Source organism: Wickerhamomyces ciferrii, contig 00040 (assembly GCF_000313485.1).
Source record: "Wickerhamomyces ciferrii WGS project CAIF00000000 data, strain NRRL Y-1031 F-60-10, contig 00040, whole genome shotgun sequence".
NCBI classification, from domain to species: Eukaryota; Fungi; Ascomycota; class Saccharomycetes; order Phaffomycetales; family Wickerhamomycetaceae; genus Hansenula; species Hansenula ciferrii.
This window is the reverse complement of record NW_011887700.1, coordinates 139,582-152,537: the sequence shown is the minus strand read 5'-3', so window position 1 is coordinate 152,537 and position 12,956 is coordinate 139,582. Positions and strand designations below refer to the sequence as shown.

The window sequence follows — 12,956 nt, the reverse complement described above, 5'->3', positions numbered from 1 at the left end:
TTTTTTGAAATATTTCATTCTTTTAAACTTATCCACATGGTAAATTTTAAATTTACTTTAAAAAACAATATAATAAAAAATTTAAAATCAAAATTATAATTTTTTTCCTTATTTTACCAAAAAAACACACCAAAAAGAATATTTAGGCAAAAATAACCCAATTATTTGATCTTATCTACTTACAAAAATATTGTACTTTTAAAATCTAATTTAAATTATTTATATGTTGCCCTTAACAATATAGTTAGTACTATAGTCTATAACTATTCATACATTGAAATGTTCAGATATCTCAAGTCTCTGATAAACTTATATTGGATAAGAAGAGAGTGGTTCAGCAGCTGTTGGTTCCATGTATACGTATACCTAAACATTTGAGGTTGTGTAATCAATCGCAGCTATATAAACGGTCAATATCAAAGTATCAGTTACTTTATTATCTACTTCACTACATATCTCATAATCAAATTCATATAAACATGGACCGTATAAATTCATTAAATTATGTACAAATTATCATATATATAATATCCTCCAAACCCTATGGAGGTTATTTTTAGTTTCTATGTTCTTATTATATCTATATTGATTGATTTAACCTGATTCTGGTAAGGCATAAATCATTTTACCAGATTCATCATAATCAACTCTTCTATCCTTCTTATTATCTCTTAATACAGTACCATAACGGAACCCAACTTGACCAACTTTAGCTTGTTTAAATTCAAAAACTGAACGACCACGTTTTGTTGATTTTGTTCTAAGGATTTTAGGTTCATGTTGTTTTTGGTAATGTTGTTGTTTTGGTGATGGTGTTGATTCATCATGATCTAAATTTTTTAATAAATCAGTTGCTAATGGTAATCTATAAATTTTTGAAGCTTCAATTGGACCAAATGGTTCATTTTCTGCAACTGTTAAGAATCTTGAAGTTAAAGTTCTTTCAGGAACTGGAATTTCAGTTAAATTTTCTGCATGTTGATTTGAATTGAATAATGGGAACATTTTATACATTGTATTGGACATATTTTTAAGTTCTTGTGTTACCAAATTCTATAATTATTTGTTAGTATAAAATACTTAAAAGAGTATTTGTAAATAAAGATCAAGAAAAAAAGTTTAATTGATTCATCAGATTTAAAAATTGAAACCATTATGTTGTCTTAAAGACTAATCGAATTTTTATATAAGTCTCATCATAAAAGAAAAACTTGATTCTTGATCTTTATTACCTATTAATAACATACTTTTTTATTCCATCTTTCTTCAATTTCTTTTAATTTAACAACAGCTTCTAATCTTGGGATTTTAATACCCATTTGTACAGCTAATTGTTGAGTTGGTACATTATCTTTTGTAATTTTTTGATAAATATATGATCTATCTTGATGAGAAAGTATGAAATTTGTTTTACAATTCTTATTATGAGGGAAAGGATGTAAAGAATCATGATAATTAGCAGTTGGTGGTATAACATCATCTTTTAAATTACCTTTATGATCTTTAACTTTACCAGTTTCAAAATCAATTAATGGATTACCTCTTTCTCTAACAGGTAAGATATATTTTGGTTTATGATTTTGACTTGGTTTGAAATATTTATTATCAAGATATTCACCTTTATAATTTGGTTTCCCCAAAAAGCATTCCATTTGGAATCTTAATTGAGTTTTATGTTCATATTTACCTTGACGACCTTGTTTTGGAGCTTTATAAAAAGGGTATGCAATTCTTCTTCTTGAGAAATGACGAATTTGTTGATGTGATGAAGATTGGGTATGTTTGAGCCCACTTATGAGCTGATTTTGACACTGACTAGTAATCATTGGAATATATGAAAAAAACAAAATAGAAATAAACCTGACTTTTGTCTTATTTAAATGGTTTTTTGTTTACTCGTTGATTTCCAATTTGTTGAATTTTTTTTCACCAAAGAAAAATCGTTCATACAAAAAAAAATTAGGGCAGGGTAAAAACCGCGTATACAAATTAATATCAATGAGTTTTAATTACTGATTATTTGTTTCTATGTGTTAAGTTCTAGGTATCATTGATTTATAAGTTGATTAGATTGTGAGATTATGAGATACTAGAGAAATTTGTGTATTTTATGGTTTTTTTTGGTGAAAATAGAGTGAATTTAAGGTATAATTGAACTAAAAATTGATAAAGTACCAATTAATAAACTAATAATGTATATTTGATTAGCTAGTTACATCATGGTTCTTGTTAACACCCAGAGTTATTAATTGTATATTGAAATCATGATTTATATTACCAAACAAAGAAGATCTTCAAAAGACAATTAAAGTGTATGAATAATCATTTCATAATTAAATCATAATTATATGAGACCTCCTGATCCAAATGATTGTTTCAAAGATAGAAACATAGTATATTCGATGAGCTGATTCCATATAAAACAAACATATCTTCATCAAATTAAACAATCCTTCTCAACTTCTATCTCCTACTTGACTTTTAAAGGTGTTTAATACTCTGATGAATGTGCGATAACCAAATAGTGTATAACAGCCATCAAACAATTTATTAAATCCACCAATTTATCACATATTTTCATGATTTAAACTGGTATTCCTATATAAATAAACCTAATAATCAACATGAACTAATTATATTCTCGATTAACCCACAATTCAAGTCATAAATCATCACTTTACTCTTTGAATTACGATCAACCAAACGCTGATTGGCTGGGAATAATGGCCTGGTTCGCACAGATTCAAACGATACCGGTGAAAAAAAAATTATTCATCAGTCATAAACAATTTAAGCAAAAACAAAAACATAGATTATTCTTGATCTTTTATTGATTAGATTATATCTTGATTACACATCTTTTCCGTTAATCATGAGCATGTTAGGACACTTGGCCCAAGGGTCAAAGAGATCATTCTCTACTTCATCAAGACAATATCAAAAAACTGTCTATAACAAATATTCAAATATTATTACTCAACCAAAAGATCAAGGTGCTTCACAAGCAATGTTTTATGGTACTGGTTTTAAAAAAGAAGATTTTAATAAAGGTCAAGTCGGTGTTGGTTCCGTTTGGTGGTCTGGTAACCCATGTAATATGCATTTATTAGATTTAAATCATAGATGTTCAGCTTCTGTTAATAAAGCTGGTTTAAAAGCTATGCAATTTAATTCAATTGGTGTTTCTGATGGTATTTCAATGGGTACTGCAGGTATGAGATATTCTTTACAATCAAGAGAAGTTATTGCTGATTCTTTTGAAACCATTATGATGGCTCAACATTATGATGCTAATATTTCTATCCCATCTTGTGATAAAAATATGCCAGGTGTTTTAATGGCTATGGGTAGACATAATAGACCATCAATTATGGTTTATGGTGGGTCTATCTTACCAGGTCAATCTTGTGGTGGTGAAAAATTAGATGTTGTTTCAGCTTTCCAATCTTATGGTCAATTAATTTCTAATCAAATTACTGAACAAGAAAGAGAAGATATTGTTTCAAAATCTTGTCCAGGTGCTGGTTCTTGTGGTGGTATGTATACTGCTAATACAATGGCTTCAGTTGCTGAAGTCTTGGGTATGACTTTACCAAATTCTTCATCTGCCGTTGCTACATCTCAAGAAAAATTAGATGAATGTGATAATATTGGTGAAGCTATTAAAAAAGCAATTGAATTAGATTTAAGACCAAGAGATATCATGACTAAAGAAGCTTTCAAAAATGCAATCACTTATGTTATCGCTACTGGTGGTTCAACAAATGCTTGTTTACATTTAGTCGCTGTTGCTCATTCTGCAGGTGTTAAATTAACTTTAGATGAATTTCAAGAAATTTCTGATAAAACTCCATTATTAGCTGATTTTAAACCTTCAGGTAAATATGTTATGGCTGAATTAGCTCAATATGGTGGTACTCAAGCTGTTATGAAATATTTATTAAATGAAGGTTTATTAACTCCAAATACAATGACAATTACTGGTAAAACTCTTGGTGAAAATGTTGCTGAAATTGCAGGATTACCAGAAGGTCAACCAATCATTTATCCAGTTTCAAACCCAATCAAACCAAATGGTCATTTACAAATCTTGTATGGTTCATTAGCTCCAGGTGGTGCTGTTGGTAAAATTACAGGTAAAGAAGGTACTTATTTTAAAGGTTTAGCAAGAGTTTTCGAAGATGAACCATCATTCATTTCTGCTTTAGAAAATGGTGAAATTAAAAAAGGTGAAAAAACTGTTTGTATTATTAGAAATGAAGGTCCAAGAGGTGGTCCTGGTATGCCAGAAATGTTAAAACCTTCCTCTGCATTAATGGGTTATGGTTTAGGTAAAGATGTTGCCTTATTAACCGATGGTAGATTCTCTGGTGGTTCTCATGGGTTCTTAATTGGTCATATTGTTCCAGAAGCTGCTGAAGGTGGTCCAATTGGTCTTGTTAAAGATGGTGATGAAATTGTTATTGATTCTGATAATAATAAATTAGATGTTTTGATTTCTGCTGAAGAAATGGCTGAAAGAAAATCTAAATGGGTTAAACCTGCTCCAAGACATACTAGAGGTGCTTTAGCTAAATATGCTAAATTAGTTTCTGATGCTGCTCATGGTTGTGTTACTGATGGTGATGAAATTTCACAATAAATTTAATTTATTTTGAACCATCTTCATAACATTTATGAAAATCATATTCTTTTTCACTTCATATTCATTCATTCATAGATGAATGATCAACTTTTTCTTTTATATTAATTATTATTACACTTTACTTGTTTCATATTGTCATTTTAAACTGAAGTTTCTGTTACATTACTATAATTTTTTTTATCACAAAACTTGTTCATATAAAGGGGGGTTATAACGTTTTAAGGTCTATCCTAGAAAGGATGCATTAATGTATATCACATTATTATTTATTATAAATTAATACTAGTTCATCATTTTAGAATATTATTTGAACTAGATATTATTTATTCACTTACAATTTAGCATTGAGAATTGCTCATATTTGATTATATATAATTATACCAAAAACTATCATTTCATCATCAATATCAAAGGTATGATGCTTGAATTAATACATAAATCTATATTATCAAAATTTGATTGATTGTAGAGTATTTTCAATGCCATAAATCAAGAAATCAAAGTTTATTATGATTTGTAATTGCTTATGTAATACTCATCGCTAAATTTTTTTATTTTTTGGTATTAGTATTATACCAATCAAATCTTTAAAATTTGTCAACATTTCAAAAAGATAAATAACCAAAAGTTGAACTTGATTTGAATTATTATTCATAATGGCCGAAGCTGAAGCTATCTTCATTGGTGCCAATAGACAAACACACGTCAGTGATGTTCATCCAACAAAGAAATTTGTTGCTTTTGGTGCAGGTAATACAATTGCATTATGGAATCCATTATCACCAATTTCAAGAGGTGTTTATTCAACTTTAAAAGGCCATAAAGCTGAAGTAACATGTGTTAGATTCTTAAAAAATGGTGAAATCTTAGTATCTGCTTCTGAAGATAAAACTGTTAAAGTTTGGGGTTTTACTGAACCTGAATCATCATATTTAAAATTATTACAAAGTTTTGATGAAGTTCATAATAGTTCAATTATTGCTATTGGTGTTTTCGATGAAATTTTTGCAACTGGTGATAGTACCGGTCTTGTTAATTTATGGAAATTGAATTCAGATGGAAAAGTTATCAAGATTCATGATTTTAAGACTAAAATTGGTGTATTACCATTAGGTATTGCAATTCAAGAAATAACACCAGGACAGTACTTATTATCACTTGGTGGTTCCAAATTCAACGTTTTCATTTACAAATTTACATTAATTGATGATGAATTCAGTGATTTTGAATTAGTTGCAGAATTAGAAGGTCATGAAGATTGGGTTAAAGCTTTAGCTTTTAAAAAATTAAATGAAGGTGATTATTTATTAGCAAGTGGTTCACAAGATAGATATATTAGATTATGGAGAATTAGATTGAATGAATTAATTGATAATTCAGATGAAGATGAGAATAAATTAACATTATTATCAAATAAACAATATAAATTTTTCTTAAGTAAAGATAGAGTTGCAATCAATTTTGAAGCTTTAATTATGGGTCATGATGATTGGATTTCAGCAATGAAATGGCACGACACAGAATTAAAATTATTAGCTTCAAGTGCTGATACTGCATTAATGATTTGGGAACCAGATGAAATTTCAGGTATTTGGATTTGTAGTTCAAGATTAGGTGAAATTAGTACAAAAGGTGCAAGTACAGCAACTGGTTCATCAGGTGGATTTTTCGCTTCAATATGGTTTAATAATGGTGAAGGAACAGATTATATTTTAACAAATGGTAAAACAGGTGCTTGGAGATTATGGAAATCTCAAGATCAAATTAATTGGGAACAAACATTAGCCGTGACAGGTTCAACTAAAAAATGTACAGATCTTTCATGGTCTATTAATGGTGAATATTTATTATCAACTTCATTAGATCAAACTACAAGATTATATTCACAATGGTTAGTTGAAGCTGATGGTACAACAAGAACAACTCCAACATGGCAAGAATTTGCAAGACCACAAATCCATGGTTATGATATGATTTGTATTTCTACATTATCAAATACAAGATTTATTTCAGGTGGTGATGAAAAAATCTTAAGATCATTTGATGAACCAAAAGGTGTTGCAGAAATATTGAAAAAATTTTGTAGAATTGAATTAGAAACTGATATAATGCCAGAATCTGCTTCATTACCTGCATTAGGTCTTTCAAATAAGGCTACCACGGATGAAGAACAACAAGCACCAACTGATGGTGATAATCAATTAAGAGAAACAGCAGATACAAATAACATTTCATATGAAATTTTGAATGATATGAAATTACCACCTTTTGAAGATCATTTACAAAGACATTCATTATGGCCAGAAATTGAAAAATTATATGGACATGGTTATGAAATCATTTCAGTTGATTCAAGTCCTGATAAACAATTGATTGCAAGTTCATGTCGTTCAAATACTCAACAACATGCAGTTATTAGAATATTTGAAAGTAAAAATTGGCAAGAATTAAAACCAAATTTAAAACTACATAATTTAACAGTTACAAGAGTTAAATTTTCTCCTGATAATAAATATTTATTAACAGTTTCAAGAGATAGACAATATGGTATTTGGGAAAGAAATTTTGAAGATAATAGTTTTAAATTAGTTCATGAGAATCCTAAGGCTCATACAAGAATCATATGGGATTGTTCTTGGAGTCCTTTAGAAATGGGGAGATTTTTCTTTACATGTTCAAGAGATAAATCAGTTAAAGTATGGAAACAAGGTGATGAAAAAGTTGAATTAATCACATCCACGAAATTTGGTAATCCAGTTACTTCAATTGATGTTCATAAGAAAACCATTAATAATAAAGCATTGATAGCAGTTGGTTTAGAAGATGGCTCTATAATTATCAATACATTTGATGGTAGTGAATTAAAAGAAATCCATGCATTTGATGAAAAAGATACACCAGCTGATAGAATTTCAAGAATTAATTGGAGTGTTAATGATGGTGATAAACTACATCTTGCTGTGGCAAGTCATGATCATTCTACACGTATTTATTCTATTTCAAAACAAATTGTATAGATTTTTTGTATATAAAAGGTAAAATTAGTTAATAATATTTAAAAGTAGCGTTACAGCCTCAAAGGATTCGAACAGGTTCTAGTTTTATGGCTGGGACAGCAACACAACAAAAACAAGCACAGTAAAATATTCTATTCCAATTACAAAGAATCTTCTCATAATATACACTCAAATATTTCCCTTTGAAATAGTTCAAAATTGTCTTTTAAAAGTTCTCGGTTGTTATCGTTTTCTGTTTTCTGGCGCACCCAATTCAAAATCGATAAATACAGATCAAAACCTTTCAAACTTTCAATTTAATCAACATTGTTCAAACATTTAACCCTCAACTCAATCATTTCAATGCCAAACAATGTCAACGCTTCTCAATATCTCATACTTGAGCTATCGCTTCAGGAAAATTAGGTTTTTTTTGCTCATAGCAATCACTTTAGTTGGACTTTTCTACTACACATTCCTAAATGAAGAATATGAATTGAATCAACATGCTGATGAAGATACTTTACCTAGAATCATCAATGAACATGGTGAACAATCCACAATGGATTTGATGCATGATGATACTCATAGAGATAATTTGAATGATCCAAAAGTATTGAAACAAAAAAACAAATATTTCCCTATCCTTGAAGTGGAAGAATCTGAAGGAAGACGTGAAAAATCTTTATTACCTGATGAATATTTCTATAATCAAAAGGAAACAAACTTGAGGAAGAATAAAAAACATTGGTTATATCCAATTGGTAAGGAAAACTTGATCAAATTACCTAAATTAACTAAAAAAGATGATTATCCAGGTGTTCAATCAACATATTTTAATGATGGTGGATTAAAAGATGAATTAAAATTATCTAAAATTAAAGAAACTTTCATGAAATCATGGAAACTTTATAAAGAACATGGTTATGGACATGATGAAGTCCGTCCAATATCACATAAGAAAATAGATCCTTTTAATGGTTGGTCTTCCACAATTGTTGATGCATTAGATTCATTATGGATTATTGATGAAAAACAAGAATTTGAAGAAGCTATAAATTTCCTTAAAACTGTTAATTTTAAACAATCATTTCGAAATAATATCCCAATTTTTGAAAATATAATTCGTGTTCTTGGTGGGTTAATAAGTGGTTATGATTTAAGTAAAGAAGAAAGTTTATTAAATCATGCCGTGGAATTTGCTGATTTCTTAATTGAAGCATTTGATACACCAAATCATATGCCAATGCTTTATTATAAATGGCAAGCTGATTTAACTAATAAATTTGCTTCAAGACAAGCTTGTTTAGCTGAAGTTGGTTCACTTTCATTGGAATTTTCAAGATTAACTCAATTAACTAATGATCATAAATATTATGATGCTGTAGCAAGAATAACTCAATTTTTTGAAAATTCAATAGATAAGTTCTTTATGAAAGGTTTAGTTCCAAATAAAATTGATATATCAGGCTGTAAACTATTAAACAATGAAGATATTGAAAAAGGTTTACATTTAAATAATCCAAATGTTATAAAATCTATTTTTGAAAATTCTTTTGTTTATTGTCTTATGAATCAGCACTTCACAACAAGACAAGCCAAACAAGAGTTTTCACTTGGTGGTCTTGGTGATTCTTATTATGAATATATGCCTAAAATGTATCATTTACTTCGTGGTGATCCAAAACATGCAAAAGTCTACAAAGATTTATACCTAAGAGCACTTGATGATATTAAAGAATATATGTTATTCCAACCAAAAATTCCAAATGGTGAAGATTTATTATTTTCAAGTTCTATATCAGTTTTCCAAAAAGATGGTCGTTATTTTGTTGAACAACAAAATGATATGCAACATTTAACTTGTTTTGCAGGTGGTATGTTTGCCCTTGGTTCCAGATTATTTGGACGTCCTGATGATTTGAAAATTGCAGAAAAATTAACAATGGGTTGTGTTCATTTATATAAAGAGTTACAAATCATGCCTGAAAAAATTCATGTTGGAAGAATGAAATCAAAAGATGATTTATTTGATATGGATAAAAGATTGGATAAAATTTGGTTTCAATCAAGAGATGATTCACCAACTGGTGATGTTAGAGAATTAACAAAACCAGAAGTTGATAAAATAAAAGCCAAAATAATATCTTCACAACCACAACAACAAAAATCTAATACTAATCCATCTGAAAAAGTTGATAAAAGAGCAACTATAAAAAACGATCAAGATTCTCATAAAGAAGACCCATTGTATACAATAATGTCACCAAATCCTGATTATTTCCCAAAAATAGAAGTCATAGGTGAAGATCATTACATTTGGTCAGTGGGTGATACTCATAATCAACCATATTGGGTTAATGATATGGATCCAACTTATAACTTAAGACCAGAAGCTATAGAATCTGTATTCTATATGTATAGGATCACTGGTGATTCTAAATGGAGAGATTATGGATGGATGATGTTTGAAAATATTGTTAAGAATTGTAAGAATGAAGATGGTGAATTTGCATCAATAAGAGACATTACTATTGAAGGTAACGTTGTTTCAAAATTTAAAGATAGATTAGAAAGTTTTTGGTTTAGTGAAACTTTAAAATATTTTTATTTATTATTTGATGATGTTCAAAATTTGAATTTAGATGAATATGTCCTTAATACTGAAGCTCACCCTTTCAAATTAGTGAACTAGTTGTATAAACGGGGAACATGAACATACATCATATTTTACATCATATATGCAATTAATATTCAGTTGGCAGGTTCAATATTAATGAGTTTAATTGTATAATAAAAATTACATCATGATATTATATTCAAAGATTTTTTTGTTCACCTTTTTAATTTTTTTCAAATTTGTAGTTTATTCATAAATAATTATACATAATATATCTGAATTTTAAGAATTGAATTTTATGAATATTTTTGAGATCAACATCAGATCATACCACTTTCCAGCTTGGTAAAATTTCTAAATATTTGAAATCATTATGAGGACCAGTCATACCATCATAAAATGGAGCGAAATGGAAATAAGTGAAAATTAATGTTCCAAACAAAAGGGAATAAACTGGAATTTTAACAAATAGTTTAGTCTTACCAACAGCATGCTCAACTAAAAATCCAAAGACATAGATTGCAAAATATAATGCAGGTACATAATGATGAACATAAGTAACTCTACCCATTATGGCAAAAGGTGCAAAATGTAATAACCAACCAATAAATGGATAAACACCACCAACAATAAATTTCCAATAATCTTCATCATTCCATTCTAATGTTTGACGTTGATATTTAATAACATATAACAACACCAAATAAATGAAAATTGGTAATGAAATTGTTGATAACCATGTATTAAAAGGATTACCAATTAGGAAATATCTAACATCATTAGTACCCCAACCACACATTCTAAGACCAACATGTAAAGTTGGCCATTCCCATGCTTTTGAAGCTAAATGATCAAATTTATCATAATCTGGTACAAGTGCATTATTTGAAGATGCCATGGCAAAATTAATTTGAATAAAATCTGACCAAAAATTTGATTTTGGTGCAATAAATCCATCATCAATTTCAAGTTTTTTATGCATATGATCTTCAACATTCCACCAAGTTGATTTATCTCTCCATGTCCAAGAATCTTTACAAACAACTTCACTCTGTTTAAACCCCCATGCTGGATATGCAGCACCAGTCATTGATAAATAACAACCTAAATCTGCGTGTCTTAATCTAAAATTTGTAGAAAGTGGATGTAATATAGATTTGTCCTCTTTAGGGAATGATTTATTTGCAGAAGTCAATTGTTCAACAATTTCAACAACCCAATCATCTTTAGAATCACCAATTTTTTCATTACCATAACCACCAACTTCCCAATGTTTTTTGGAAACATGTGCAGGGATTGTATGAGAATGTAAATTAACTCCAGTCCATTTGTGAACTAATCTAACAACATCACCATCTTGAACCTTGACCAAATCATCAGAGTTTTCATCTAATGTTTCATTTGAACGTCTTGAATATTTAAAAACCCAATTATTATTACCATCTGAATGTCCATAACCTGTAATCTGTTGTTGATTTGAACCATCTGGATAGATTTGAACATGTGAATGTAATAGATTTGGTGATGAGCCTTGTGATCTAATAGTAACCTCTGATCCAAATACAATATCTCTTGGTGATTTTTTGATTTTATTACCTTCTAAATTTGCTTGGAATAATGATGATGTAGAAGCATCACCAGTTCCTGATTTTGATAAAAGAGCAAAATGAACCTTGAATGAAGTAATATAAACGACAGCAGGGATGAAAATCAATGCCAATATTCTGACAGACCAATGTTTTGCATATTTTTTGATGTCAAATTCATTTTCGAACAATTTTTCATAAAGGTCTTGAACTGTATATAATCCAACAAGTACAGTGATGAATAATCCAACCCATTTAACTGAGCAGACACATCCAATTGAAATACCGGTTAAAATCATCCAAATGTACCATTTCTTGGTGAATTCTAAGCGTTCTCTTCTCAATGAATGTAGTTTTGTAAAACAGAGAAATGTAGTAATAGTGAAAAATAATAACATTGAATCCAACAAGATAAATTTACCCAAGGCAATATAAGAAGCTTCTAGTGTCACCATTAAAGTAATGAAATAAACAGTGACTAATTGAAATTTCAAAGTCTTAGCAGCAAAATAAGTAACAGGGATGCACATAATACTGAAAATTGCATTGAAATATCTCATTGTTGCAAAATCTAAATCAGCAGGATAGAGACTTCCAGATTTAAACTCAAAATCACCATTAAATTTAGCAATATATTCACTTAATCCAACAAGCATTTTCCCCAATGGAGGGTGAACATCATGATAAAACTCATGTTTGATATAATAAGAACCAAATTTACCAAAATGAGCTTCATCCCAAACAACTTTCTTTGCTGCGTCAATTTTTTTGAATCTTGTCCATGTTGCAATCAAGGTAAATAATATAGGAGCTATCAATGATTCAGCTACCCAAAAGTATTCCCAAAATTTTGAAGGCTCATTATCGATTTGTTTCTTTAGCTCATCATCAGTCTTCTCATCAATTTGTTGATCTGCGCTGTCATTTGCTTGATCTTTCACTACTCGGTCTGTTCTAGCTCTGACCTCAGACTCGTGCTTTACCGCACCTGTAGCTCTGATGGACATGTCAATTGAGATTTTAGCCAGCGATTGATTGATAGCAAGTTGGGTATGTCAATTGCAATGAAGAATATTAAAGTTTGTTGACGTTTTGATTGTTTCAGTTTA

At 29.3% G+C, this 12,956-nt stretch overlaps 5 protein-coding genes across 5 annotated transcripts; 3 read left to right on the top strand and 2 right to left on the bottom strand.

Annotated features, from left to right (window-relative positions):
• Window positions 1–594: 594 nt before the first annotated feature.
• On the bottom strand, window positions 595–1,826 carry MRPS35 (mitochondrial 37S ribosomal protein mS45; the record flags this gene model as incomplete). The annotated part of the gene is made up of 2 exons (XM_011277554.1): window positions 595–1,053; window positions 1,248–1,826. 2 exons carry the CDS (start codon window positions 1,824–1,826, stop codon window positions 595–597), a joined length of 1,038 nt encoding a protein of 345 aa, XP_011275856.1.
• A 1,046-nt stretch (window positions 1,827–2,872) lies between these two features.
• ILV3 (dihydroxy-acid dehydratase ILV3) lies at window positions 2,873–4,642 on the top strand (the record flags this gene model as incomplete). The annotated part of the gene is made up of 1 exon (XM_011277553.1): window positions 2,873–4,642. The coding sequence occupies one exon, from the start codon at window positions 2,873–2,875 to the stop codon at window positions 4,640–4,642; it is 1,770 nt and encodes a 589-aa protein (XP_011275855.1).
• Window positions 4,643–5,301: 659 nt separating this feature from the next.
• ELP2 (Elongator subunit ELP2) lies at window positions 5,302–7,662 on the top strand (the record flags this gene model as incomplete). The annotated part of the gene is made up of 1 exon (XM_011277552.1): window positions 5,302–7,662. One exon carries the CDS (start codon window positions 5,302–5,304, stop codon window positions 7,660–7,662), a length of 2,361 nt encoding a protein of 786 aa, XP_011275854.1.
• A 352-nt stretch (window positions 7,663–8,014) lies between these two features.
• Window positions 8,015–10,336, top strand: MNL2 (putative mannosidase MNL2; the record flags this gene model as incomplete). Its single annotated transcript, XM_011277551.1, has 1 exon — window positions 8,015–10,336. The coding sequence occupies one exon, from the start codon at window positions 8,015–8,017 to the stop codon at window positions 10,334–10,336; it is 2,322 nt and encodes a 773-aa protein (XP_011275853.1).
• A 250-nt stretch (window positions 10,337–10,586) lies between these two features.
• Window positions 10,587–12,854, bottom strand: PMT6 (dolichyl-phosphate-mannose-protein mannosyltransferase PMT6; the record flags this gene model as incomplete). Its single annotated transcript, XM_011277550.1, has 1 exon — window positions 10,587–12,854. One exon carries the CDS (start codon window positions 12,852–12,854, stop codon window positions 10,587–10,589), a length of 2,268 nt encoding a protein of 755 aa, XP_011275852.1.
• Between the last annotated feature and the right edge of the window lie 102 nt (window positions 12,855–12,956).